The sequence below is a fragment of the Balaenoptera physalus genome, assembly GCF_965194825.1.
Source record: "Balaenoptera physalus genome assembly, chromosome: 4".
Taxonomy (NCBI): Eukaryota; Metazoa; Chordata; class Mammalia; order Artiodactyla; family Balaenopteridae; genus Balaenoptera; species Balaenoptera physalus.
Window position 1 is genome coordinate 76078680 of NC_138891.1, and position 26491 is coordinate 76105170.

General features: G+C 53.1%; 1 protein-coding gene across 2 annotated transcripts in view; it reads left to right on the forward strand.

Moving 5' to 3' along the window:
• ITGB5 (integrin subunit beta 5) overlaps nucleotides 1-23128 on the forward strand; it is a 111448-nt gene extending 88320 nt beyond the window's left edge. Inside the window, exons 11-15 of one of the 2 annotated variants that reach the window (XM_082458552.1) lie at nucleotides 13339-13561; nucleotides 17731-17834; nucleotides 20064-20183; nucleotides 21509-21675; nucleotides 22428-23128. In XM_082458552.1, the coding sequence (XP_082314678.1) occupies nucleotides 13339-13561; nucleotides 17731-17834; nucleotides 20064-20183; nucleotides 21509-21675; nucleotides 22428-22523 (710 nt within the window). In that variant the 3' untranslated portion in view covers nucleotides 22524-23128. The remainder of the gene's footprint in view (nucleotides 1-13338; nucleotides 13562-17730; nucleotides 17835-20063; nucleotides 20184-21508; nucleotides 21676-22427) is intronic. The other variant, XM_082458553.1, reaches the window with a different exon arrangement.
• The last annotated feature ends 3363 nt before the right edge of the window (nucleotides 23129-26491 follow it).

Sequence of the window (26491 nt, forward strand, 5' to 3'; positions counted from 1 at the left end):
TCTGCCTTTTCTACCACCACCAGTCACACACAGTGGGTCAACTGTCTATTACCTGCATTGACTGTTTACATTGTGGGAAACTGAGGCCCAAAACCTGGACTAAAGCACCTTGAGATTCTTGATTATAGATTCAGACGAGCAGAACCTTGTAAGTAAATAGTTACCTCATCTCTACCGAATTTTACTCATTTTAGTTAGCTTGAGACCCTTCCCAAATCTCTTTAATACCAGCCCAGCCCTTCCTGCCACCACACAAGCATTTAGCCCACATTTTCCAAGTCTTACCTAATAAGTGCTCTTTTATTCTGGTCAAAAATTTTAGGAAACTTTTAGTCTCTGTTTTGCTAAGTGAGTTTCTCTGGGTTACATAAGGATAGATCAGACATAGCAGACCAGGCCGAAGGACACACGCAGAGCAAGAGACCAGCCGAAGTACCCGTCCCTTCGTGACTGCTATTTGATGAAAGGCACAGAGTGTTCCTCTTAGTAGTCAGTGGGTGTCTGGCTGTTGTTATTGATTAGGCTGGACCCACTTTCCTTAAATGAACCTTTGTTAGCCTCTTCTAATGTATAAAACACTCTTGGCATGCATGATCTCATTTGGTGGTTGTTCCTCTACCAGGAGACTGAGGTGGCTGTTACTGATCAGCCGTGTGGTGGAGGCTGTGGCCGAGAAGATTGGCATGTTGGCCATGCTCCCCACCGGTGGTTGGCCCAAAGCCTTGGCCTAAGAAAAGCTCACCTACCCTAACCCTCAGGGGATGCTCTTCTCTGGGCGGCTGCTTCCTGCCATCTCCTGGCTTGGCTGGGCTCCTGGCAGCCAGGCTTCAGCGTGGCCCACTCATGTGACATTCCAGACCAGCTGTGTCCGTTGAGAGCGCTGCTCCAGGCTCTGAACAGTGGCCAACTGAGGATGGAATATGGCAACTGTTAACCCACCACAACAACATGACAGTTTTCCAGGGTGAAAATAGTAACCCTCTCATCCTGTTGCAGTGACCAGGGGAAAGGGGAGTGAATTCATGTCTCCCCAGATGCTGTTGGCATTTCCCCAGAAGTGCCTGCCAGGCAGATCAGGCAGGTTAAGCCAAACTCAAGAAGTCGATGTGAGGCACCTCTGTTTCTCTTGGCCACAGGCCTTCTGTTTTTCTTTCTGAGTCAGCATTCTCAGTCCTATGAGGACTATGGTTCCTCACACTCCTTTGAAACTGGAAAGGTGAGTTCATTAAGGCACTCAGGATTTTCCATCTTCCCTCCGTTGCCTTAATCTCCCTGTGATTGATAGAGTTGGGCCAGACACCAAGTCCTTTCCTTGGTGCCCTCGTGTGGAATGCAGTAGTAGTTAGAGGGACTTGGCAGCTGGGCATCGGCATCGAGAAACCAGGTGCTAAGACCAGAAAGGCAAAGATACCCTTTGACAGAGCTCTGTTGCCTTTGACAGTGGGGTCTTGGCTTTCTAGCCAGAGCTATCATCTCAAAGTATTCTTGAGGTTTGGGGAAGCTTAGCTTAAAGCAGCATCACCTCATTTGCTTAGTAGTGGTCATATTTTGCTGATCAGATACAGAATGCAACATGCAGTTCAGCAGATGAAGGCGAAGGGTAAGGGGCTTGTCAGGGCATCACCTATTGGGAAGCACCTTCAGCTGAGCTTGTCAGGCCTGGTTCATTGACACTAAGCCAAGGAGGGAGGAGCAGCGAGCCCTGAGACTGAGGATGCATCATTGTTCACATCTCTGAAGAGCCTTTTGCTGGAGAAGTCTGAACAATATGCAAGAACAGTATCGGGTGCAAAGCCTGTGACTTCTGTTCAACCATGACCATGGTTGCCACAGGAAAGAGAATTCCTAGTCTTTATTTCTTGTGTCATCTTCAAGTCTCTGGGTTTTTTGGGCGTTTGTTAAGAATTTGAAATATCTCAAGAATCACATTTAAGTTTATAAGCATCAATAATACTTCATTCCTTTTCTAATTTCCAGCATCGGCTATCTTCCCCAGGGCTTCAGGCTTGTCCTGATGTCATTCACAGCCTCCACCAGTCAACAACATGTTCTTAGCATCTACTGTGTGCCCGACACCATGCTAGGCATCAGGCAAACAAAAATAAAACACCGTCTTTGATTTTGTGTGGGTTTGCAAGCCAATGAGATGAGGCAAATGCGTAAACAAATATAGCCGTGTGATAAGTGATTGTATATCTGTACTCTCCCTGTTAACCAAGTCTTCTGGTCAGGTTTAGAACATGCTCAGCACTCTCCAGTCTTAAGAAAAAAAAAAAGAAAAAGAACAGAAAAAGAGAAACCCTTACCCTCCCCGCCCCCCCACTGCAAGCTCCTCTTTCCTCTATATTCACAGCCGTATTCCTCAAAACATTAGTCTACACCCACTGACTTCATGTATCACCTCCCAGGCAGCCTTCATCACAGTCCAGTTTGGATTCAGGCCCATGATTCCACCAAAACACGTCTTCCAGGTCCTGAACGGCTGTGTCCTGCTGCATCTAAGGCTTGTTCAGCTCTCATCTTACTTGACTGTTGAGTGACAGCTGATGTTGTTGACCACGCCCACCTTGAAAAGCTCTCTCCCCACTGTCAGAACTGTAGGCTCCCTTGTGGGATCCTTCTCCTCTGGCCGTCCATTCAGTGCTGAGATTGTCCAAGGCACAGCTTGGACGTCTTCTCCCCCAGAGTCTCTCTCAGGAATCTCATTGTGCCCACACCTTCAGTTACCCTTGTGTTGCTCAGACCTGCTCCCAAGCTCCCTTTAGCTCCACGTGGATGTCTTAAATGAACCTCGGTCTCAGGATGTCTCAGACTGATTTCATGATCTTCCTCCCAGCTGTCGTCCTCTCCTGATTTTCCTTGTCTCCACCTTTCATCCAGCTGTACCAGCCAGAAACCCAGGAATTATCCTTTTTCCTACCTTCTCCTCAACTCCTACATTCCATCTGCCAGCCTTGGGGATGGATCTGTTGCACATTGTTAAACTACAAAACACCCTAGGTCACCTTGAACATTTATCCTATGTGTTGTTTTAATTTTTATCACTTAGTCATGCCTGGATTATACTGGAGAGGCAGTACACATAGTGGTTAGGAATATGGGCTCCAGAGTCAAACAAATGTGATTCAAATCCCAGCGCTGACACCTGCCTGCTGTGTGACTTTGGATAAATTACTTGGCTTCTCTGTGCCTCGTTTTCCATATTTTCAAAAATTAGGATAATAATCGTACCACCACATAGGGCAACTGGGACTACTAATGAGAAAATCCAAGTAAAGTGCTTAGAACAATGCCTGTCCTATTGTAAGTCTTGTCCACTCACCACATATTTCTTTGAAATTCGTCTTCTCCCCATCTGTGCTACCACCATCCAAGTTCATCTGCTCCCCGTGCTGCAGCCAAAGTAATTGTTTCGAAACAAAAATATGCTAAAGTTCAGCATGTTTGAGAGGCTTGGAGTGGTTTGAAATGACCAGAACCTGGGGTGCCCGGGGGCGCAGGGGCAAGTGAAGAGATGTGAGAGGTAGGCCACATAACAGGCTTGTATGTTGGGCACGAAGTTTACATGTGGGAGCTGTGCTTTTGGCGGTGAGGAGCCGTTGAAGGATTTTAAGCAAGAGTGTCATCACATAGTTTACATTTTAGGAAAATGATGGAGGAGGCCCTGGGGACGCAACTTGGGGCAGGGGCAGACCATAGCAGGAGTACTCGACCAGGAGAACGCTGCAGCGTCCAGCTGAGGCTCTCAGTTTCCCTCTAGTGACGGGAGTTTATCGTCAGGCCGTTTGGGGACTACAGGATAAATTCAAACTCCTCAATCTAGCCCTCAGGCCTTCCTTCCTCCACAGTCGTCCTCCCTCCCTTTTTCCCTCCCTTCCTTCCCTCCCTCCCTTCTGTCTTTTTATATACGTGCACACTTACAAACACACATGCATACAAACAGGCCCACGTCCACGCCCCGGGTACCCATTCTCATCAAACTCTCCTTTTCAAATACTTCCCTTCCAGGCTGCTCGCTCTCTGTATTCATCCTCACAAGTGAATGCATCCTATTTTTTGCACCCAAAATGCTTTCTCTCCTCTACTATTCCAAAACCTGTAGCTTAAGCCGGAGCCTGTGCCAGGCTCTCCAGATTTCTCCTGCTCTGACCGAGAACAGCAAATGTCAGCGGTGGAGGAATGGTAGAGCTCACGTAGTTACCGCCCTTACTTTACAGATAGGAAAACGGAGGCCAAGAGTGATTTAATGATCAGTGATTAAAAGAGCTAGCCTTGGGGATGGATCTGTTGCACATTTTTAAACTATAAAACACCCTGGGTCACCTTGAACATTTATCCTATGTGTTAATTTTTATCACTTAGTCATGCCTAGATTATACTGGAGAGGCAGTACACATAGTGGTTAGGAATATGGGCTCCAGAGACAAACAAATGTGGTTCAAATCCCAGCCCTGACACCTGCCTGCTGTGTGACTTTGGATAAATTACTTGGCTTCTCTGTGCCTCATTTTCCATATTTGCAAAAATTAGGGTAATAATCGTACCACCATGTAGGGCGATTGGGACTAGTAATGAGAAAGTCCAAGTAAAGTGCTTAGAACAATGCCTGTCCTATTGTAAGTGCTCCATCAAGTTTCCCTATTAAGAGATTTTAATGACTTGATTTCTCAGTGAAATTAGGAATTTCTTGAAACCATACATTTCTTTATTGCACATTTACAAGGAATTCCTCCAATCCCATTAGATAGACAAGCCACCGTCCCTCTTTTATTGATGAAGAAAGCGGACTGCTGTCCAGAGCCAGCAAGTAGCTAGGTGAGGCTGCACGGTAGCTCCCGTCCAGAAGACGCGTCCCCAGCCGAGGGCTTCCAAGTAGTGACAAGGGTGAGACTGAGCTGGTCTGAGCAGACTCTGTGAGAGCTGGCTCCGGGGTTGGGGATGGGCGAGGAGAGCTGTGCTGTCTTTGAGAGGAGCAGCCCTTAGTTGGCAAGTTCTCTAGTCAGTAACTCATCCTTGGCAAGAGCAGGCCGTGTTTACAGGCTCGGGAAGCCTGTGGTGAGGACACAACCGTTCAGGAGTGACTTCTCTCTTGACCCTGGAGGTTTATTTAGTTTCTGCTGAGGTGCCCAGAGTCAGGCTAAGATCCCTCATGAGGGAACTGGGTAGAAGTCCTGTGCATTTCCAGAATCTCTGTTCTCTACTTTTTCTGGCACCAAAGCCAGTGCATGGAAGGGAACACTGAGACAATGGGAGGGGCGCGTTCCCACGGGGACCAGACCCGGAGACACTGAGAACACCCGGCTCGTTATGTAACCCTCACTTGCTCGTCAGCCAGGTACCAGGAAGAGCGCCCCTCTTAGGAGGGATTTCCCCTTCCTAGTCCAAAGCCCCGGACACAGAGGCCGGACGCTCTGGAAGCGTTGTGTGTGCGTTTGGCCACAGGTCAGCCTGCCCCTGGCTGTGGTTCCCCACGGAGATTGTGTGAGTGCCCAGGACGTCTACGTTCACAGGCTCTCGGGGAGCAGCTCCCAACCCCAACCTGATGCTAAGGAGGGCGGGGCCGTGTGCCTCCTCTGGCTCAGCAGCGTCTTGGGACCCCCGAGTCGCACAGACACCGGTGGCTGGAGGCACAGAAAGCTCTGGTTGGTTTTCCTGCCCTTTTTAAGACGGCTATTGGAGAGTTCCAGGAGCGGGGCCCAAGGTGTCACCCAGAGGTGTCCACACCGCAGACAAGACCTGACTTCCATGGCAGGGAAATCACCCAAATGGGCAGAGGCTTTCCAGCCCACAGCGCTTCCTTTTCTTTTTTCTCTTAACCACTTCCTGTTTACCCGCTGCCTGTCCTGAGAAGAGGGGAGAGAGGAGGGGAAGACGATGGGCAGACAGAGGGCTGTGGGAGGAGGGATGCTGGGGCTGTGGGAGAAGGATTGTTGGGGCTGTGGGAGGAGGGGTGCTGGGGCTGTGGGAGGAGGGATGCTGGGGCTGTGGGAGGAGGGATGCTGGGGCTGTGGGAGGAGGAGGATGCTGGGGCTGTGGGAGGAGGGATGCTGGGGCTGTGGGAGGAGGGTGCTGGGGCTGTGGGAGAGGATTGCTGGGGCTGTGGGAGGAGGGGTGCTGCGGCTGTGGGAGGAGGAGTGCTGGGGCTGTGGGAGGAGGGATGCTGGGGCTGTGGGAGGAGGGATGCTGGGGCTGTGGGAGGAGGAGGGATGCTGGGGCTGTGGGAGGAGGGTGCTGGGGCTGTGGGAGAAGGATTGCTGGGGCTGTGGGAGGAGGGGTCCTGCGGCTGTGGGAGGAGGAGTGCTGGGACTGTGGGAGGAGGGATGCTGGGGCTGTGGGAGGAGGAGGGATGCTGGGGCTGTGGGAGGAGGGATGCTGGGGCTGTGGGAGGAGGGTGCTGGGGCTGTGGGAGAAGGATTGCTGGGGCTGTGGGAGGAGGGGTCCTGCGGCTGTGGGAGGAGGAGTGCTGGGGCTGTGGGAGGAGGGATGCTGGGGCTGTGGGAGGAGGGGTGCTGGGGCTGTGGGAGGAGGGATGCTGGGGCTGTGGGAGGAGGGTTCTGGGGCTGTGGGAGGAGGAGGGATGCTGGGGCTGTGGGAGGAGGGGTGCTGGGGCTGTGGGAGGAGGGGTGCTGGGGCTGTGGGAGGAGGATGCTGGGGCTGTGGGAGGAGGGATGCTGGGGCTGTGGGAGGAGGAGGGATGCTGGGGCTGTGGGAGGAGGGATGCTGGGGCTGTGGGAGGAGGGGTGCCCATGGGGGAGCTTGGGGGAGGCAGAAACTGAGAGTACATACTTGTGTGAGAGAGGGATGCAGACAGTGGGATAGGGAGAGGGAGAGACAGGAGCAAGGGAAGTGCTGTTCCTGTCTGGGGGGCTGGGGAGCTGAGCACAGCCCTCCTCTCCTCAGCCCTCTGCCAGCCTGAAAGGCCTCCTGGAGGCCGAGGGGAGGGGGCGGAAGCCGAGGGAAGTGCAGTGCATTCCTGAGCTGGATGGAAACTATTTTTGGACCAGCTGTGGAGAGACGATTTGTACCCTGAGGGTCTGACGTCTGTGTGGTTGTGATCCTTGCTCTTGACGGGGCCAGGATGGGGAGAAGACACCCACTTCTTGTTTCTGCCCCGTCCCAGGCCGGCTCCTTCCTTCCTCCAGCCCCAGGGCCCTCACGCAGGTCCTCTGAGGTCACCCTAGGGCTGCCTTGGGCCTTTGCAGACCGGAGTCCAGCTTGGGGCCGAGGGCCGCACATGCCGTGCCTCAGACATGCAGCTGGTCCCCTTCCTGCTGAGGGCTGGAGTGCCCCCCAGGCAGGGCCTCCAGTGCTGTTGGGTGTCAGCCTCTCTGCCAAGGCTCTGGGGTTGAGGGAGCAGCTTCACCAGGCCCCGGGTGTTCTCGCTTTGGGCTGGGCATGGATTAGATAACCTTATGGGAGCTTTTAACCCTGGAAGGCTTGTTTTTTTTGTTTTTGTTTTTGTTTTTAATTTGGCTGAGCTGCGCAGCTTGCAGTATCTTAGTTCCCTGACCAGGGACTGAACCCAGGCCCCGGCAGTGAAAGTGCTGAATCCTAACACCTGGACTGACAAGGAACTCCCTAACCCTGGAAGTCTTTGATCCAGGCTCTCAGAAGGTGTTCCCTCTCCCGTCCTCTGAGATTATCTACTCCAAGCTTCCCCTCCCCACACACCCCCATTATAACAGCGATGAAGCTAGCTAGCATTAATTGAGCACTTATTATATGCCAAACACTAAGTGCTTTATACAGGTTATGTGATTGAACTCATACAACAACCCTATGAGTGGGGACATCTTTATTGGCCCCATTTTAAAGAGAAGAAACCAAGATGCAGCGGGGTTAAACATCAGTTACTGCTGGTAAATAGCAGATTCAGGAGGCCAACCCCAGGCTCTCTGATTTCAGAAGCCACATGTTAACCACCACACTCTACTGCCTCATTTTCCGAATGTTTCCTTGTATCCCTGCTGTTACCCACCACTCACGTTCCATGGTGAACAGGCTCCCCTTCATCCTCCAGCTCATGAAAGAACGCCCACGCCTCCTTTTTCTGAGGACGAGGGGCGCTGGCCGCCTCCCACCCCTGTTAGCCCTCCCCTCGCTCCTGCAGATCCTTGCTTTCTACCCCGTTGATCTTCCCCCCCTTTGAGGTTGTGCCCTCCCACTGCATGATCCCCGACTTCTCAACCCTCTCTCCAGGTCACGCCTGCACGGCCCTGTGACCGCTGTCCAATGCAACGGCCTCCGAGCTCCTTGCTTGCTTAGCTTCAGGGGCGGTCCGGTCATGTGCTGGCTGCTGTGGCTAGGGGCTTGATTTGCATTAACACCAGTATTTCTGATGACACTCCCACGAGGAAGGCATTGTCCTCATTGACAGATGAGGAAATGATCATCAGTCAGGTTTAGGGACTTGCCCAAGGTGACACTTGAATGTGGTTCCAGCACAGCCTCCAGCCTTTCACGCAGCTGATTGGGGTTAGCCTGAGCTCCTCCGGCCACAGTCCTCACCCCCCAGCTACTCGCTCTCTCTCTCTCTCTCTTTCTCTTTTTCTCTCTCTCTCGCCCCACCCGCCCCACCCGCCCCACTAACCTGTCTCTGCTATGATCTCTTTGGGGTTTGTTCTTCCCTCGACCCCTCCACTTCCACCAAAATGTTCTCTCTTCTGTATCTTTCTCTTTAATCAGAAGGATGCTCGAATATCCCCTCTTCAAAATCCCCAGCCTCTTTCCCCGCCATCCCTTCCTTTCCCTGCGCAGCCAGATTCCTTGTGGGAGTTGCGGCGCTCGCTGTGGCCACTTCCTCACCTCTCTACCACTGCATTCTGCCCTCCCCGCCGCACCGCACTCTAGGATTTGCCCTTCTTGACCTCTACAGAGCACTGGCGCTGGGGCTTCCTCACGTGCCCCCTCCCTCCTCTCTGGCAGCTCCTTCCCCGCCTGCTTCAGGCATGCCCCTGCCTCTGAATAGCCAGTATTCTACTTGATCAATGGGGGCGGGGGCGGGGGCGGGGGGGGGGCCTGCGTCTTGGCCCATGGCCCACACAAGCACCGTCTTGCTGATGGAAAGCTGCTGAATTCTGTAGAGCTGAAATTCTGTATAAATAGACACATTTACAACTTCCTGTCTATTTAGCTATCAGTCATTCTAATAAAGGTACTAATAATAGCTTGCACATGTAGCAATTCACAGCTTACAGAGTGCTTTCACATGCCCTTCAGTATCCCTGTCTATGTGTAATGAAAATATTCTTATGTATGCACGGTATTAAACAGGCATCATGAAATTCCGCGTACTTTGCCAGGGTGCTTGGGAAGCATTATAAACGAGCTTTGTTTTGCTGCAGAGTCCTTGCTTTGGCCCTCTGGGTGCTGTTAGCTAAGATCATGTTCCCATTCCCCGTGCAGTTCTCCTGGTGATTGATGGGTTATTGAGCCTGGGGACGGGACCGAATGACCCTTGTCATTTTAATAACATGTTCCTACTAGGGCGTTAGGAGAGGCCAAGGGCTGACCAGAGGATGTGGAAATGTCTGTACGTGCAGGTTGAGGGAAAGGCAGGTTGAGGCCCGAGTGCAGGGTCCGAGACCTTTGGATTAGGATAAATTGTGACCAGGTTTACGAAGTCTGTGACACTCTACATGGGTCACGCTTTCTCAGGGAGACTTGGAAACTTTAAACCGAAATGGCAAGTGGTTGTACCTTGTGTGCCGGCCCCACCAGTTGGTAGAACCTCCTTGGAGGACAGTGTTGAGGATTCTGAGGCCGAGCCTGGGCTCCCTGGCAGAGAATCCCCTGATTAGACGGCACGGTCTGCCGTGGGAGTGAAGGAGGACAAGGAGGCGTGCGTCCCCTCTCTGCCGTAGCTGCTTTCCATTGTCTTTGAGAGGCGATGAACCACCTGACAGACAAACTGGGGCCATCACGGGAGTCCCTGAGGACAGCACTCCAGTGGCTTCCACCATTTCACCGAGCGTGGCTTCTCTCCTAGTTTGACTTGCTGGGACCTTGCATTGGAGTTGGCAAATGTTTGAGGCCAAAACGCCACGTGGATAAGGACTTTCCGAGGCCCCCCGGCCCTCAGCGGCTCCCACCTGCTTGCCCACCCTACCCCTGTGGGCCGGGGCGCTTCGTGCTGTCACTCATAGGTACTTTGCACAGCATTTCTTTCTCGCCACGTCCATGCCTCTCAGCTGCTGTAGGAGGCTTTCAGGAACGGCTTAGGTCTCTGGCAGTGAGTCCCGTCCCTCTCCATGGAGCCGTGGTGACCTTGGGTGAGTTACCAGCTCCCACTCTCTCCTGCTCTTGACTCCTAACTCTGTAATTGCACCCCAGATCTAGGGGCACCCTCAATTGCTTTGACTGTGGGCTGGGTTTTGGAGCTCTCAGGTCTTCATGATGTCAGATGTACCCAAGGCAGCTGGGTTTACTTGCCAGTTAACCGTCATGGTGGGAAGTACAGAGCAGCTGGCACCTTTGCCATCTTCTCAGCAGCAGATCTTTTCACATTAGATGCCCAGTCACCATGGGGAGCAAGTTCTCCCTTCAACACATACACACACCCACACTTCACCCAAAACGAAATAATATAGTACCTCCTCACCAAACCTTTGACACTTTGGAATGTTGTGCTAGGTTTTTATTTGGTTCATTTTATATTGCTGCCAAAAACGGAGAAGGAAGGGAAACAACACTCACCGTGTCAAACAAAGCAGTCTCTCTGGCCTGGGTAGTGTCTTTGCTGCTTGTAAATATGGCACCAACTATGCCTCTTACTTCCTCTATTTTTGCTTGATGGGGTGGCATGATGTACTGGAGAGACCAGAGCTGTATTAAAAACCACTCCTCAAGTGCACTGATAACTGCAACTCACTTTGAAATGCATTAAAAAAAAATATGGATTGATGGATGGAGAGGGGGATGGAAAGATGTGTGATAAAGCAGCTGGCAGCATCCTGATGGCGGAATGGGGGTGGTACGTGGATGGATGTTTTCTGTACAGTCCTTTCAACTTGGCTGAAGGCTTGGAATTGTCATAATAAAATGCTGGGGGGGAAATCACCCTGACAGTGAACCATTTTAATTTAAAACAGCCTCTTGACCAATGTGGTCCTGAGGCCGAGAGTTAGGGAGTTGTGCAGATTGGATCCATTTCATTTGGGAAGACGTCCTGTGGGGGGTGATTTCCTGCTTGCCAGGGCTGTTCAGGGATCGGTGGAGAGGAAGCGTGTGCAGGCCTCCCTCCCTGGGGTGAGTCGTGCTCTCTGCTGCCCTTTCCCCCCCATGCCCCTACCCCCCCACCGTGTAACCCATGAGCAGGGGTGCTGCTGTCTCCTGTGGCCCACACGTCACACGCCAGCTTCCAGGCAGTTAAACTGCACTCCACAGCCTCCTCCTGGCTGGGGTCTGGCTTTCCTCACCCCTCCCAGAGGGCCGCCATATGCCTCAGCACTGGCTGTGAAGTGGGATGGTGCTCTCGCCCAGCACAGTATCTGCTGGGGTTCTGCACCCCTGGGCTGCAGAGAGGCTGCGCCGCGTGCATGGGAGGGAGGGGAGGACTGGCGGCTCTAGATGGCCTCCCTGCCTCCTGCAGATTCTAGGCTCTCCAGAGCAGACAGGTGGGGGAGGGGGACAGGAAGGAAGTGGGGGTGAAGAGGCTCTCTGGAGTTAGCTCCTGACCTGAATTGCGGGTCACACTCATTGGTGGTCTCAGAAGGTGCCGAGGTCCAACTACAAGGATAACTGACTCAGGAGCAGGAATAAAATGCAAGGCGCCCCTGTCTGATGCCATCCCCTGCCTGCCTGGTCTCCTGCTAGTATGTCAGTGGGTTCTCAGTAAATACAAATTCTTGGTCCTATTAATATTAGCCTTAGCAAAATGGCACGAGAAAGGACAACATGCTGCAGTGATAGTATAAGGAAGATTTTTAAAAATTAAGTGCCATCTGTAGCACTGCTTTCTGCCTCTGTTAGCAAAAAATAGAGAATCCACTAACTGTCAGGCTCCTGGCCCCCTTGGAGGCTGGTGCTGTCCGTGCTTTTCACTGTCCAGCGTGCACACGCGTGTGCCTGGTGTGCACACTTACTCAGTCCTCTGAGCCCAGCAGCTCCCCTGCCCTTGATGCCTGAAGAACCAGGAGGGGATGCCCAGCTCCTCCTCCCTTGCAGGCTGTGAAAAGGGTTCCTCCTGCAAGGGGGGAGCAGGGGGCCCCTCAGCTGGTTCTCATCTTGATTAGGGCCTACTCTGTCCTCTTCTCCTGAGAGGCCACGGATCCTGGAGTTCAGACTGTGGGCCCTGGAGCCACACTCCCCGGTTTGCGTCCTGGCTCTGCAGCCGCTAGCTGTCTGACCGTCAGCAAGCCCTCCATCCTTCCGTGTGTCAGTTTCATCACTTGTGCGCGTGGGATGGTTGTAAGAATTCATCGAGTTCGTGCTGTAAAGCCTGACACGTGCATAGCGAGTTGGGTGTTAGCCGCTGCCGTCTCCCGTACCTGCTCCTGAGTCATCCGGCTCTGGCCCGTGGCGCCAAGGCCAGAGCAAGAATCAGCGTCTCACTGAGACTGAGGGGCAACAACTGTGTTGGTTTCCTTCGTGGCTGTGTTAGGGTACCACAGATTTAGCGACTGAAAACAACTCAGACGTGTTCTCTTTTCTGGAGGTCAGAGTCTGAAATCGTTTTCTCTGGCTAAAGTCAAGGTGGCAGCAGGGCCGCACTCCCTCTGAGGCTCTGGGCGAGGACCCTTCCCTCGCCTTTTCCGTCTTGCAGGGCTGCGTTCCTTGCCTTCCGGGCTCCTTGAGGTCTCCTCCTCCTCCATCTTCAAAGGTGGCAGCGCAGCATCTTGCTTCTCCTGTCCGTCGCCACCACCTTCTGTAGTCAGATCTCCCCGTGCCTTCCTCTCATATGGACCCTTGTGGTGGCACTTAGGGCCCCCCTGGATAATCTGGAAGAATCTCCCCCGTCTTAAAATCCTTCACTTAATCACATTGCAAAGTCTCCTTTGCCATACGAGGTCACATTCACAGGTTCTGGGGCCATTAATCACGTAACACAGGAGACAGGAAGAAGCTCTCTGGTGTCCTGGGCCTGTGGCACGACTTGGCCAAGTTCTGGACCGACTTGGAGCAGCACTCAGCCCAGCCGGGCCACACGCGCTGCCCGGGTGCCCAGCTGTCACCCCGTGTCAGCACCAGGCCCTCTCTGTCTGCCCAGACGGACTGCGAGGGCACAGTCGGCATCTCATTCTGTTGGCTCCCCAGTGTCCGGCACACGGCAGGCGCTGGGCGGTTGGTCGTGTGTCCGTGCAAGCGGGCAGGCGCTGATGTGCCCTGTGTGTCCTTTAGGCCACGGCGACTGTCACTGCGGAGAATGCAAGTGCCACGCAGGTTACATCGGGGACAACTGTAACTGCTCGACAGACATCAGTACGTGCCAGGCCAGGGATGGCCAGATCTGCAGTGACCGCGGGCACTGTGTCTGTGGGCAGTGCCAGTGCACGGAGCCAGGGGCCTTTGGGGAGACATGTGAGAAGTGCCCGACCTGCCTGGATGCTTGCAGCACCAAGAGGTAAAGCGCCGCCCCGTACACAGCCCTCCACCCCCGCCCCCAACCCCAGCGTCTCCCCCAGACCAGGCCTGTCATCCAGCCAGTCAGCCTTCAGGGCTGCCCAGCCTCTCACCCCCTATCTCCTGCATCTCCCCCACCCAGCCTTGCTGGTGATCGAAACTCTTACTAACATTAACTAGAATAGGGTCTTTGAAACACTGGTTCCATGGGGATTTTGTAAAAAAAACAAAATCAAAACATAACAACAACAACAAAAACTGTTATTCTGTTCCTAAACAAGTTTAGAAGTTATAGGATTACTGAGTTAAATGAAATTAAACTGATTTTAGTACCAAAATAGCATCTTCTTGAGCCTTTAGTGTGTCACTGAGTATTTCAAAAGGACATTCAGCATGCATCTTTTTTCCAAATGAATTTGACCTCCTGCCCCATTAGCATCTCCCAAACAATGTTTCACAGCCCCCCCCCCCATATGGGAAATGCTGCTTTAAGCAAAACATCATCAGAAGGTAAATTGGACAGGAGGGCACCCGACCTAGATAAGGCAAGCCAGGAACAAACTGCAGTGGCTTTTGAATTTTCTGCTCCATTTGTACAGATAATGGAGTGGGTCTCTGCGCTGCTGCTGAATGCAGAGATTATCCAGACGCGGGTTCCAGGCCTCCACTGACCCAGCCATGGGGTTACGTTCCCCTGTTGACCTCCCCACGGCTCTGCCCTTCACACTCTGCCAGAGTGCAAATGAGAGGGAATTAAATCAGGGAGTTACGCCATCGGGAAAGCAAGAGTGACAGTTTCTCTTGAATTTTGCTAGAGAAACAGCTGTGCCATCATCATCCTTGTCCTAAGGGGCCAGGAGGGAGGGCACAGATAATCAGAAACAAATAATAATACAGACGTTGTTTCTCTTTGGCTGGGAAACGCAACTGTGCAATTTTTTTTGGCAGATTTCCCTTCCAAACCCCTGGCTCGGGCTCCGAGTGAGACGAGTTCATGCTCCCTGAGCAGCCGTGGCTGCCGGTCAGTCTGCACTCAGAAGCGTTCTGGGTGGCAGAACCCCTGGTTGGATGTTTGCCACAAATAATCCAGGCGTGGGTAATTGAAAGCTGGCCGCAGATGGAGAGACAAGATAGACAGGGCCAGATTTTATTCTGTGTAATTAGAGGGAAACCAGGCAGAGTAAGGGAGAAGAAACACAGATCTACTTTAGACCTGCTAAGAGCAGAGAAACAACAGAAATCCAAATAGAAACATCCCAGGGGAAGGAGGAGGTTAGGATCCTGGATCTGGAGCCCAAATAGCTGTGGCTATCTGAGCCTGGAATCATGGCCATTATCAACATTTAATGCCTGAGGGAGGTGCCCTACCCCCAGCTCTCCCACCAGCAGAACCCTTTTGAGTATGTGCTCCCAGACCTTGGGGCATATGAGGTGGATGGGGGTTGGTGCCAAGCTAGGACAATACACATGGAACCAATAAAGGCAGATCAAGCCTGTTTCTTTCCTTCTTCCGGAGCAGCAAGGCAATATAGGGTTGGCTTAGGTCAGTTAAAAGGCCTCTTGGGAAGACCACCTTAGCTTTAAATGTTTAAAGCATTCATTTCCAAGGAGACATAGACTTGATGATTTGTTATCCATTGTGCAATATCAAGGGAGCAAGGAGAGCAAAGAGATGCGTAGGGGAGCCTCACTCTTCCTTCTTACTTGTCTCCGGGCCACGCTGACGCAGTCTCTTTCACAGCCTAGTTGTCACTTTTTCTTTTTTTTAAACAAAGTACCTTTGATAGTGCCTTATTTCAGGCTGTTTTTCTACTTGCTGCTTTGCTGAGAGCCACCAGGTTTTGAATGCCGATGTCCTTTTTTTTTTTCTGGGGTTTCAGAGCAGTCAATCTCCACTCTCTAGAACTAACCAAACACGCTCTACACCTTGGGTGAGTTCATATTCAGTTTCAGCTGATTTCAATTAACAGTCTCCCTGAGCAAAGTCTGTCTCAGCAACTTGTTTGCTTAAAGGCCAGACATTTTAATACGTGACTGCAATAGATCACAAGATTCAACCCAGTATGCGGAGCACACAGGTTAAACCGATTTGTCCACATGGCTGATTAGGGAATGTTCCCTGGAAGCGGCCCTGCGGTTTCATGACGACAGGGCATGCAGATGGAGGGCTCAGTGAATCCTAGCGGAGACCGGAAGCAGCTGCCTTTCTTTGCAGCGTGTTAATCCACGGGTGGAGGAGGGGCAGCGGCGTCAGCATGAATGACCAGAGCTGGAGCCACGCCTTCCTGGTGCCCAGCCAAGTCTCAGTTGCCTGCCCGCTGGGGCTCTGGCCTCAGGAGAAATGCAGAAATTACCTACTTGTTTAACTTCAGAATGTTTCCGTGAAGTCATTCCCAGGAGAGTGGGATTTTGTGGCCAGTCCGAGGATAGTTGGATTCTTAAGCATATTAGGACCCTGGTAAGAAAGTCTTACCTACTTTCCCTCCACAATCTACTTACTCGCCCATTCCTCCTCAGTGTTCAGAAAGTGGAGTAAGGACTCAGGGAGGGACTTGACAGAGAGGCAGGTACCTGGGTGCTGGACCCTGCTGTCACTGATTCCTCACTTCCCTCACCTGTAAAATAGGGCGACTTAATGAAACGCTCCCAGCTCCCTTCAGGCCACAGTTTCTGCCCTGGAAACGTAGTAACTGGTCTCTCCATCCCACGGAATTTTACAACGATCTAATAAAGGCAATGCATGGTGATGGTACAACCCCCCATATTTTTGCCAGGGAGCTTTCCAGACACGCAGCCCCTTGGGTCCCCACAGGCCTGTGGGGTAGGTTGGGCTGCTGTCCCCCCATGTGGCTGAGGCTCTGTGAGGCTCCCCTGCCCTCGGGTGCCAGGGCACAGCGGCAGCAAGGCAGTGGCCCTCCCAGCACACTTGGCTCTGGAGTCCTCACCCCATTTCCTGGGGAAACCTCTGTTTTGGGGTCTCTCACCATCCCGGCCGGCCACCGAGCACCATCACTTCAGGAAGTTCCTGCACGTTCCCCGTCAGCTGGTGGTTTTGTTCCAACCCACTTCTCCCTGGAGTTGGGTTCTCGCCATCCCATTTATGCTCTCCCATCCCCCAGTCCCCCATAGAGGACAGAGACCCTCTCTCCCCTCCACAGCAAGCTTTACGGACCCTTAGAGCTTAGCTCCCCTGCCAGGTGGGCTCTATCTGGGAGCAGGAAGCGGGGCAAGGGCCTGAGAGTCTCCAGGACAGTGGTTCTCAGCCCTCACCTTTACTCAGAATCCCCAAGAGCCCAGGTCCAGCCCCAGAGATTCGGATTCCATGGGTGTGCTTGGGCCCAGGCAGTGGTGTTTTGTCTTGAAAGCCCACCCAGAGAGTTTAATGTGCCAACAGCCCTGCCTGGGTGACGGTCTCCTGGTGGGGATCCTGGGAATTGGGGCCACAGGGGGGTGCGGACCCCTCTTCGAGGCCAGGAACACTTTTTGTTTTTAAAGATTTATTTATTTTATTGATTGATTATCGATTGCTGTGTTGGGTCTTCGTTTCTGGGCGAGGGCTTTCTCTAGTTGCGGCGAGCGGGGGCCACTCTTCATCACGGTGCGCGGGCCTCTCACCATCACGGCCTCTCTCGTTGCGGAGCACAGGCTCCAGACGCGCAGGCTCAGCAATCGTGGCTCACGGGCCTAGTTGCTCCGCGGCATGTGGGATCTTCCCAGACCAGGGCTCGAACCCGTGTCCCCTGCATTAGCAGGCAGACTCTCAACCACTGCGCCACCAGGGAAGCCCCAGGAACACTTTTTTATCTTCAGAAACTTCTTGTTTGGGGAAGACTCCTCAGTGAGGCATTTGATGCACCAGAGTGCAGATGGATTTGGCTCCTGGTGTCAGAATTTGAAAGGTTTCCAACCTGCAACTTGACATGTGTACCAGACATGCTTCTAAACCCACATACGTCCCTCCGAGAACCCTGGGGCTTCCCTGCATGATAGCAGCAAGAAGGACAGAGCAGAAACGTTCCTTGAGGCCAAACATCTGAACATGGGAGAAGTTAAAACTTTCAGGGGCTTGCAGGAGGGCTGGGACCTGCACTCTTGGGACATGCACTCAGTTACATGTGTGGAGCTACTACCCAGCATCTAACACCCACATTTATTGCCTCTTTTCCAAAGAGATTGTGTTGAGTGCTTGCTGCTTCACTCAGGGAGCTCAGCTGACAACCAGACCTGCCAAAACCTGTGCAAGGATGAGGTGATCACACAGGTGGACACCATCGGTGAGTGTGGGGAGCGGCCCTGGGCAGCCGGCCCCTTTTGGATCTTGGCAGACGTGTAGAGACTTTCTCCCTCGTGGGGACGATCTTCAGGGCTGCCTGGCAGACAGGAGGGTAGTTTTAACCTTGAGTTAGGAAGCAACCTCAGTGTCCTTGGCTAGTCCTTGCTGGCTCCCCAAGAGGACTTGGAGTACCTGTGTTAGGTCATAGGTTCTGGGCTCTCCAGGGTGTAAGACCTTCCCGTTCTTAAGTTTCTGTCCCATCCCTGAAGCCTAGTCCCTTCCTACATCTTCTCCCAGGCTTCCTGAGAAGTTGGTATATTAGTTAGAATAAGTACTGTTAGCTGCTACAACAAACAAACCCCAAACCTCAATGACTTAACAAAATAAAAGTCAGTTTGTCACTCACTCGAAGTCCAGTGAAGATGTTCCTGGTTGACAAGGCCTCTCTGTGCTCCTTCAGGAGCCCAGGTACCCTCTAGATTGTGTTTCCACCCTCCCCCGGGTCCTCAGAATTCTCTCCATTGAATCTGCAAATGGGGAAAGATCGTGGGGGAGGTTTACACGGGTGGGGCCTGGAAGTGGGGCACACAACATCCCCCCCACCCAGAGCTCAGTCATCCAGCCACGTTTACTGCAAGGATGGCGGGAAATGTCGTCCAGCTGTGCCCAGGAAGCTGGGAAACCATGTTTGGTGACCAGCTAGCCAGTCTCTGTTTGGCCTCAGCCCAGTGCAGCTCTCGCAATGCTCTGCCAGCATTAGACGAGGCAGAGCTCACATTCTGTCCGAGTGAACCCGGGATCGAGTGCTACCCTGGCTCTTCCTCGTTCCTACAGGTCTCCCCACTCCTTTTTCCTGCCTCCCTGATCTTGAGTGATGCTCTGGCCGAATCATGGCTCCTGAGGATGCCAAGTCATGTATTCCGCCAACACATATTCATTGAGCACCTACTGCGTGCCAGGGCTTGTACCACAGCAGGGAGCCCCTGCCCCACGCTCCCCAGATCCGGCCTCTCATGCCCGTTTTCCTGCCCTGCTTCTGTCTTGTGACTTGAGGTCTGGCTCACAGCAAGTTCTGCCTGCAGACCTGGGGCCGTTGCCCCCTGACTGGGCACCCACAGAAAGATGGCGATGCCTCCCCCGGCCCACTGACTACTTACTCGCTCTGGAGCAAATGCAGCTGTTCACGCACAGCTGCCTCTCAGTCTGTCCCTTTGTCATGAATCAGTTGCTTCACAGAGAAGGTTTCTGTTCGCATTCACCAGTTACCCTTTTCCTTCCTTCCCCCTGGCTTTTTCATACCCATGCTCGCTCACACTCACCCAGACCAGGCTTAGGATTGGGGGCCGAGAGAAAAAGCCCAGGCCTCCGTGTCTGATAACCACTCAAAATTGTCTGGCTCTAGGTGGAGACTCCTTCGAGCAACAGGGTTACAAAGGGTGGAGCTAGAAAGCATTTCGTGTCACAAAATAGCCCACAGTTGTTACTCAGGACCAGTGGGTCATTCCCTTACCACCCGCCTGTCTCTTGCTTCACACTCTTCCCCGCTTCCTTTCCACCCTGGAAATCAGTCTAACCCTGTCCCAGGGGAGGCTTGGAATGCAGACAATGCCTGGCAGGGCAGTGGGGGGCGGGGTGGGGGAGTGGGGTTGGTGATACCTTCCCCTCAGGTGACAGCCGCGTGGGCATGGCAGGTGTTGAGGCAGCTTGAGGAAGGGGGCTTCTTACTATGGGGAGCGAGGCCAGCGGTGCGCACTGTGGGTGGGAGGTGCAGTCTCTCATCCACCCATCCTCCTTGCCTCGTGGGTCTTTTTGGTTTCTCATCTCAGGAAAGCGCCTCCGCCTCCTGGCCTCTGCAGCCGGCTCTCAGCCAGGTAGACTCAAGCATGAACTCTCGCTCAGGCCTCCGCGGACAGCAGGATGGCCCCTTCTTTTCTTTACCCAGTTCCGTTGCCCAGTCCCGCCCCAGCGGCAGTGCCCCCTCTCCTTTCACCCCAGTGAGCCTGTGGAGGCCTCCCTCGCATGGAAGGGAATTCACGTCCCCAGCGCAGCCTAACTTAGCGCTGGGCCTGCGTTCTTGACGTGAGAAATTCATTTTTAAGGTCCAGCCTTCCCTTTAAGCCTCTCTGCACCCCCTTTTCTTCTTTGCGGGGTTCGACTCCTCACCCGTCCCTTAGCGGCTCTGCATCGCTCAGAGACACACTCAGGACATTTCTGCTTGGTTTTCTTCCAGTGAAAGATGACCAGGAGGCTGTGCTTTGTTTCTACAAAACTACCAAGGATTGTGTGATGATGTTCACCTATGCAGAGCTCCCCAGTGGGAGGTCCAACCTGACAGTCCTCAGGGAGCCAGGTGGGTGAGGGCCAGCTCTGTCTGCTCCCCCAGGGGGCTCGGTTTCTGACGTATCACCCGTTCTCTCCTCACCATCCTTTCCAAACTCCAGAGAGAGGAGGGATACAGTTCCATATAAAGATCAAGATCTAAGGTCGCCTCTACCTGACTGCTATAGTTTAGAAGAAAGATGGTTGTATATCTGGGGACCCATCATGGGGGTGGAGCTTGGGGGGGCATGACTTAGGGGAATGGGAGTTATAGGAGGATAGGGCCCTGCCCTGCGGGAGTGTCTCATCTTGAAGGAAGGGACACAGGGGTGACAGTAAGCACAGAACACACTTAGCCTACATGGCCAGTGGTGGTGCGAGCGTGCAGGGCAGGTCTGGACCATGAGGGCTGGGCGTCAGGAAGCATCTGGGTACACACAGCCCTAGCCGGGCTGCCGCTTCCCGGAGTGGAGTCCAAGAAGGGCAGATGGAGCGCTGGGTTGACATTCCTGCAAGTGCCATGCCTCGCTCCCTGGGCCCCTGAGGACGGCACGCTCTCATCTAACACGGGCAATTCTGCCCCACGCCCTGGGCCCGGGGACCAATGGCCCTTTTCCTTGGGGTAATGAGGGTTTCTGGTATGACCCCTTTCATTCTTCTCTGGTGGAGGTTGCCGGGGCAGAGGTGGGCGGTGCAGAAAAAGATCTGCTCTCTTCCTTTCAAAACATTGCAAACTGTTTTTCCAAATGGGGCTAGACCACATAATGTGCCTTCCCAGGCCAGAGGCAGAGGGAAGGATTGGGGTCCTAGCCCAGGAAGAAGGAGGCTCTGTTTCCAAGCGCTGTCTTTGCGGTTCTTTGAAAATAAGCACATTTGCTCCAAAGGCTCCACACTAAGGGCTTACAAGTGTTGGCTGGCCCCCAGCCCAGCCCTTGTGGAAGCGGCTTCATGAAACCTCCTGCCGCCCAGTCTTCTCCTGAAACCATTTACGTGAAAGCTGAGACCTGGTCCAGCGTCCTGCACGGGAGGTGGGGCCGGGCTGGGGCGTGGGTGCTTCGAGTTGGGGAGACGCAGCCGTACGCACGGCGTGTGGGAGAAAGTGGAGCAGCCACCAAGGTTCTCCTAGACTTTGCCGTTGGCTTACTGTGTGGCCTTGGAACAGTGACCAGCCCTGTTTGAATCTTCCACTTTATGTGCATTGGGGAAACCTGCCTGCCAGCCAGCTCTCTCAGAAGCGGTGTGAGCATCTCAGGGAACCCAGGGAAGGCCTCTGGGGAGAGCCGACGGGCCTGAGGGCGGGGGGCGGGGGCACGGTGACGGCGGTAGCTTTGCTCATCGTGCCCTGGTCCCCTCCAGAGTGTGGAGCGGCCCCCAATGCCACGACCATCCTCCTGGCCGTGGTCGGCAGCATCATCCTGATTGGGCTTGCGCTCCTGGCCATCTGGAAGCTGCTTGTCACCATCCACGACCGGAGAGAGTTTGCAAAGTTCCAGAGCGAGCGGTCCAGGGCCCGCTACGAAATGGTAAGCCAGTGGGAAGCTGGAAGTAGAAAAAATGTCAAGCTTAGCGGTCCGGTTGAGTTCAAGCAGAGGCCCACTAACATCTTTGGGATTCAGAACAAAGAAGCGAGGACTTCCCCGGTGGTCCAGCGGTTAAGACTCTGCGCTTCCACTGCAGGGGGCTCGGGTTCGATCCCTGGTCGGGGGACTAAGATCCCACATGCTGCGCGGTGCAGCCAAAAAGTTAAAAAGAACAAAACAAAAAACACGAAGAAGCGAAACCTGAGAGGCGGTGTGTGCCCAGTTCTGGACGCCCTGCACGGAGCCCCGCACCAGGCCCCGGTCGGGAGGCTCACCGGCAGAGAGTCCAGACGGCCTGGACACAGTCCAGGAGAGGGTCCCACGTGCTCACAGTCTATCGCGGTGTCCGTGTGTGTCTTGTCTCCCCAAGCAGACTGCACGCTCCCGAAGGACTGAGCAAGAGTGAGCGCCCCCTGAATCCCCAGTGAGTGTGTTAAAGCTGCAAGGGACTTGAGAGACCGTCTGACAGGCACAGCCGCTCGCTTCAGAGATGGAGAGAGAAAGCTCAGGGAGGGGCGGGACCGTCCCAGGCCGGCTCAGAGGAGCTAGTCTTGCAGCACGAGGCCGTTGCCTTCACCCGCGGGCGGGGCCCACTGCCTTCCCGCGTGACTGACCCTAGAAGGGCCTCCAACCCCGTGTGTGTGCGAATGAACGAATCAACTAACACATGTCCTCTTACCTCCCGTGTCCTCTAGGCTTCAAACCCTCTGTACAGAAAGCCCATCTCCACACACACCGTGGATTTCACCTTCAACAAGTTCAACAAATCCTACAATGGCACAGTGGACTGATGGCTCCTTCCCCTCAGAGGGCTGGAGGGGCAAGCGGTCAAGCCAAGAGACTGACACGCTTTGGACAGCTGCTCGGCTTGAGCGCGGTTCCCTGCACGGCCAAGCGCAGAGACCTTCCGGTGAGCCTGGGCGAGGAGCCCACCCACACAGGAAGGTGCCCGGCCGTGCCACCTGGCCACCCCTCCAAGCCCGGCGACGGTGCTCTAGGCTTTCCTCAGCACATCCAGCTTGTCGTCTCGATGAACTGCTGAGATGCGGGCCGCCTCTCCCTTCCGGGAGGGCTGGGCCTCCAGTCTGGCCAGATGAGAAGGCTCTTGGGAGTGTCAGAGTGAGTAAAACCCACACAGTCTGCCTTTGCTCCTGTTGATCATTTTTAAATGAAATAAAATGATCGTGCATTTATGGTATAGTTCCGATTCCTGAGAATTACCTACCTGGTGTCTCTGCCTTGCACATGGGTGTTGGTGATAGGATTACTGAGACGCCTGTTGAAGGCACATAGTTTGTAGATGTCAACTTTCTTCCCCTGTCTGTGTTTGTTTAGTACTTTTGTAACAAAAAGGAAAGAGATTGTTTGGGATTGAAAGTAAAGATTAAAACCAAAAGATTTTGTGTTTGCCTGACACTCTTTATGACGTGCACGTTCCTTTCTGAAGTGGATGGTGCCCCAGCGGGGATTGAAATGGCTGTGTACTCACTCAGGGGACGCCACACAAGCCAGTCCAATACTCCAGACCAGGGCTCATCACACAGGGCTCTGTGCGGTACCCAGGGGGGTAGCTGGGGTGGCTCCAGGGAGGGCTAAGCAGGTGTCTTTGGACCCTCTGAGCTTTTACTTAAAGAAAAAGTTTAGGCTAGAAACTGTGAAGACCACCCCTCTGGCCTCCCTACCCTGTTCCCAGGTGCTAAGGCTGGAAATAGATTGTGCAGATGAAGAAGGGTCAAGATGTGGCTTCCACACACAGTCCCTTCTTGCACATGATTATTGACAACAGTTTCCTTCCAGTGCCCTCCCCAGCCAAAGTCCTGTGCCCCAAAGCACAAAACCCATTTCAGCTGTCCTTCCCTGCAGGGCCCTTAAGTCCCCTCTGTTCTCGTATCTGAGTCAAAAGTTATCTGGGAATAGGAATCCCTCGTTTATAGAAGAGGAAACAGATTGCTAGAAAGGGGCAGTGGCTTTCCCACGTGTCACAAGGCTAACTAATGACAAGCTGGTACAAAGAGCCAGGTCTCAGGTGCAGTGCCGGCCTCCTGCTACCTGCTCCTTTTTGTAAAGTCTCTTTCACTAATCACTTTGCTGCTGCTGGCATCACTTCAAGGCTATTGGGCTTTCATCCCAGATTCATCTGTTCTCAGCCTTGGACCAAGTTCCCTTTACTTCATTTTGGCAAACACTAAGAAAAATGCCTATCAGTAAACAGCCTATTTATTACCTGGGGCAAATATGAACAGATTCTGTGTTTCCTTTGTCCTGTGTAATTAGGATGAAACAGAGACCTTGTGACTTGGTGAAGCTGCCTTAAATCCTTTTTGGAATAAAGCCAAATGTAGATAACTATACAAAATAGACACATGGTGGTTTTGAGACTTTTCTAAACTGAGAAAAATATGATTTCAGAAGAAACTTTGGGTTTCTCTTTTGTTTGATTGTGGGTTTCCTGGAGACATATCATTTACTTGTTCGAAGTCTCATTTTCCATCAGGCAGGTCTGTAAGGGCACAGCGTTCTTGAGCCACAGACAGAAAGGATGCATTGCTCCAGGCTTCCACCGGATGTGGAAGTTAGGGCTGTTTCCTCGGTGACACCAGATGGCTGTTGACGGAGCTGTCGCTGACAATGCCCTGCTGCCCCCTGCTGGAAGCTCTGGGAACAGCTGTTCGGAGACCTGGCTCCTGAGATTCTGACCCAGGGTGTGGTTCCCTTACTTCTTTCCTCTGGTGATTTGGCCATGCCCTCACCGCCCCCAGTTAACACAGGTAACAGAGCAGGTGGGTTGCAAAGCTCTCTCAAACCGAGGGCTGATAGGCATTTTCTGTCGTTGCTGGGCTGTGGAAGCACACAGATGGGAGTGAGCCTCGTTGTGTGGCCGCAGGGACCCCTGCAAGGAGCACCTGGTGGTCTCTGGAAAATTCTTTACTCGTATCTGTTTGGAAGGATGATCAGTAATGCGCTTGTTTGTTGGAAAGGAAGAGTGGGGAGGGACTGTTTACCTTTAAAATCAATCTATGTTGATTTAATACAGATTTCCAAATGGTACTTATTTTTATTGATTTTTTTTAACAACTTACTTTTCTAATGCAAAAGTAGTACATGGAAAAGATTGAAAATAAAGAGATCATAAAGAAATCAAAAATCTTTTATAATCACACCACACAGAGGTAACGACTCTTGCCCTTTTGGGGGACTACATCTTGGTCTTCTTTTCTGTGCATATGTGTGTAATTTTAACCAAATCAGGATTATGCTGTCACTCTTTTAAAGAGAACTGGGGATTCTCATTCCACTTGGTTGACTAGTAATTAGACAAACTAAAGTAACTAACAGCTGCCTCTTCTTGGAAGACATGTTTTTTTAAATTTGCTTAATTAGGATCAAAGCTGGAGTTGATTATCATGAAACTCTTGGGATGAATTTCAGGTAACAGCAAACAGATGGGAAGATCAGAGGGGAGGAGAGGCGGTCCTTTTCTCTGTTCACGTGACATCTCTTAACTGAAAAGCTCCTCCCTCACTGGAGAGCTCTCGGCAGGCGTGCGGGTCTCCTGTCGCTTCTGAGAAGGGCAGCCTGGTGGACTCAGCTTCCGCAGCCCTTTTGCGCCTGGCTGGGACGGGGCAGTGGAGCAGAGGAGGAGGGCAGCAGCGTGGAGGAAACTCAGGAGGAGGTAAGAGCCTCTGAGGCATCCCTTGCGGACGTGTGGGACCCGCTTGGGAGCTTGTCCATCCGTGGCTGTCAGTGTGCCCGTGAATGTGGCGCGCCCGTCCCGCTCGTCCTGGTGGGGGGCTGAGGAGGCTTGGCTAGGGCTCTCCCTCCCCCCAGCTTCTGTCCTCACCCATGAGGGGTTCCAGACTTCTCAGGCAGGACGGGGCGCCATTCTGACCCTCGGGAGAGGATGTAAGTGGAGGCAGGAGAATGAGAGAGACGGTTGAGCAGGTGGTGGTGCTGGGAAGGGAGAGCTCGTTCTTCTCAGCCCCCGTGGCTCCTCCTGCCGATCTTGCAGCTTTGCGAGGGATGGTCACCGCCCGGCCGGCCCCGGCTGACAGAGCCGCCTCCAGGATGGGTTGGGTGATGTGTCACAGTGAGATAGATGGTCTTCATATCCAACTGGTTTCTCCGGAGTTCAGTGCTGGGACGTTCGATGCTTCCTTCTGTCATAACATGGGACTTGTATAATCTGGCCTGTTTTGGTGTCTTGATAGCCGGGAGGCTGGGAACTAAATGCCAGCAAATGGAACCTACCTCCAGTTCTTATTGGGATCCCCATCCTCTCCACTGAATCCCGCCCCCTCCGCTGCCCCCCCCCTCGCCCTGCCTCCCTCTCCACGCACGCTTTCTGAGCCTTCTGACGAATGTTCTGCTGCATAGTGTCTTCATTTTAAGTGGCCTCAAATTCTTGCAAAAAGGCAAGCTCTAAACTGTAAGTAACCATAGGGTCACGCGCCGAGGTGGTGACCTTCTAGGATAGGAGTTCTTAACCACTTCGTGTCGGTGACACTTTCAGTGTTCTAGTGAACGCTACAGACCCCTTGTCAGAATAATGCTAATAACGTGTGTAAACAGGGAACATATTACAAGGCCTGGGCCTATTAGGGCAGCTGGTTACCATTTACCATCTTAGTTTGACTTCAGAAACCCCCTGGAAGGCTCGCCAATTACAGCTTCATTGGTCCTACCTGCACAGACTATCAAACGCCTGAGACAAAAGCAGCCTCTCTTCGTTTGACCCTCACGGTAGCCCCACGTGGTATTC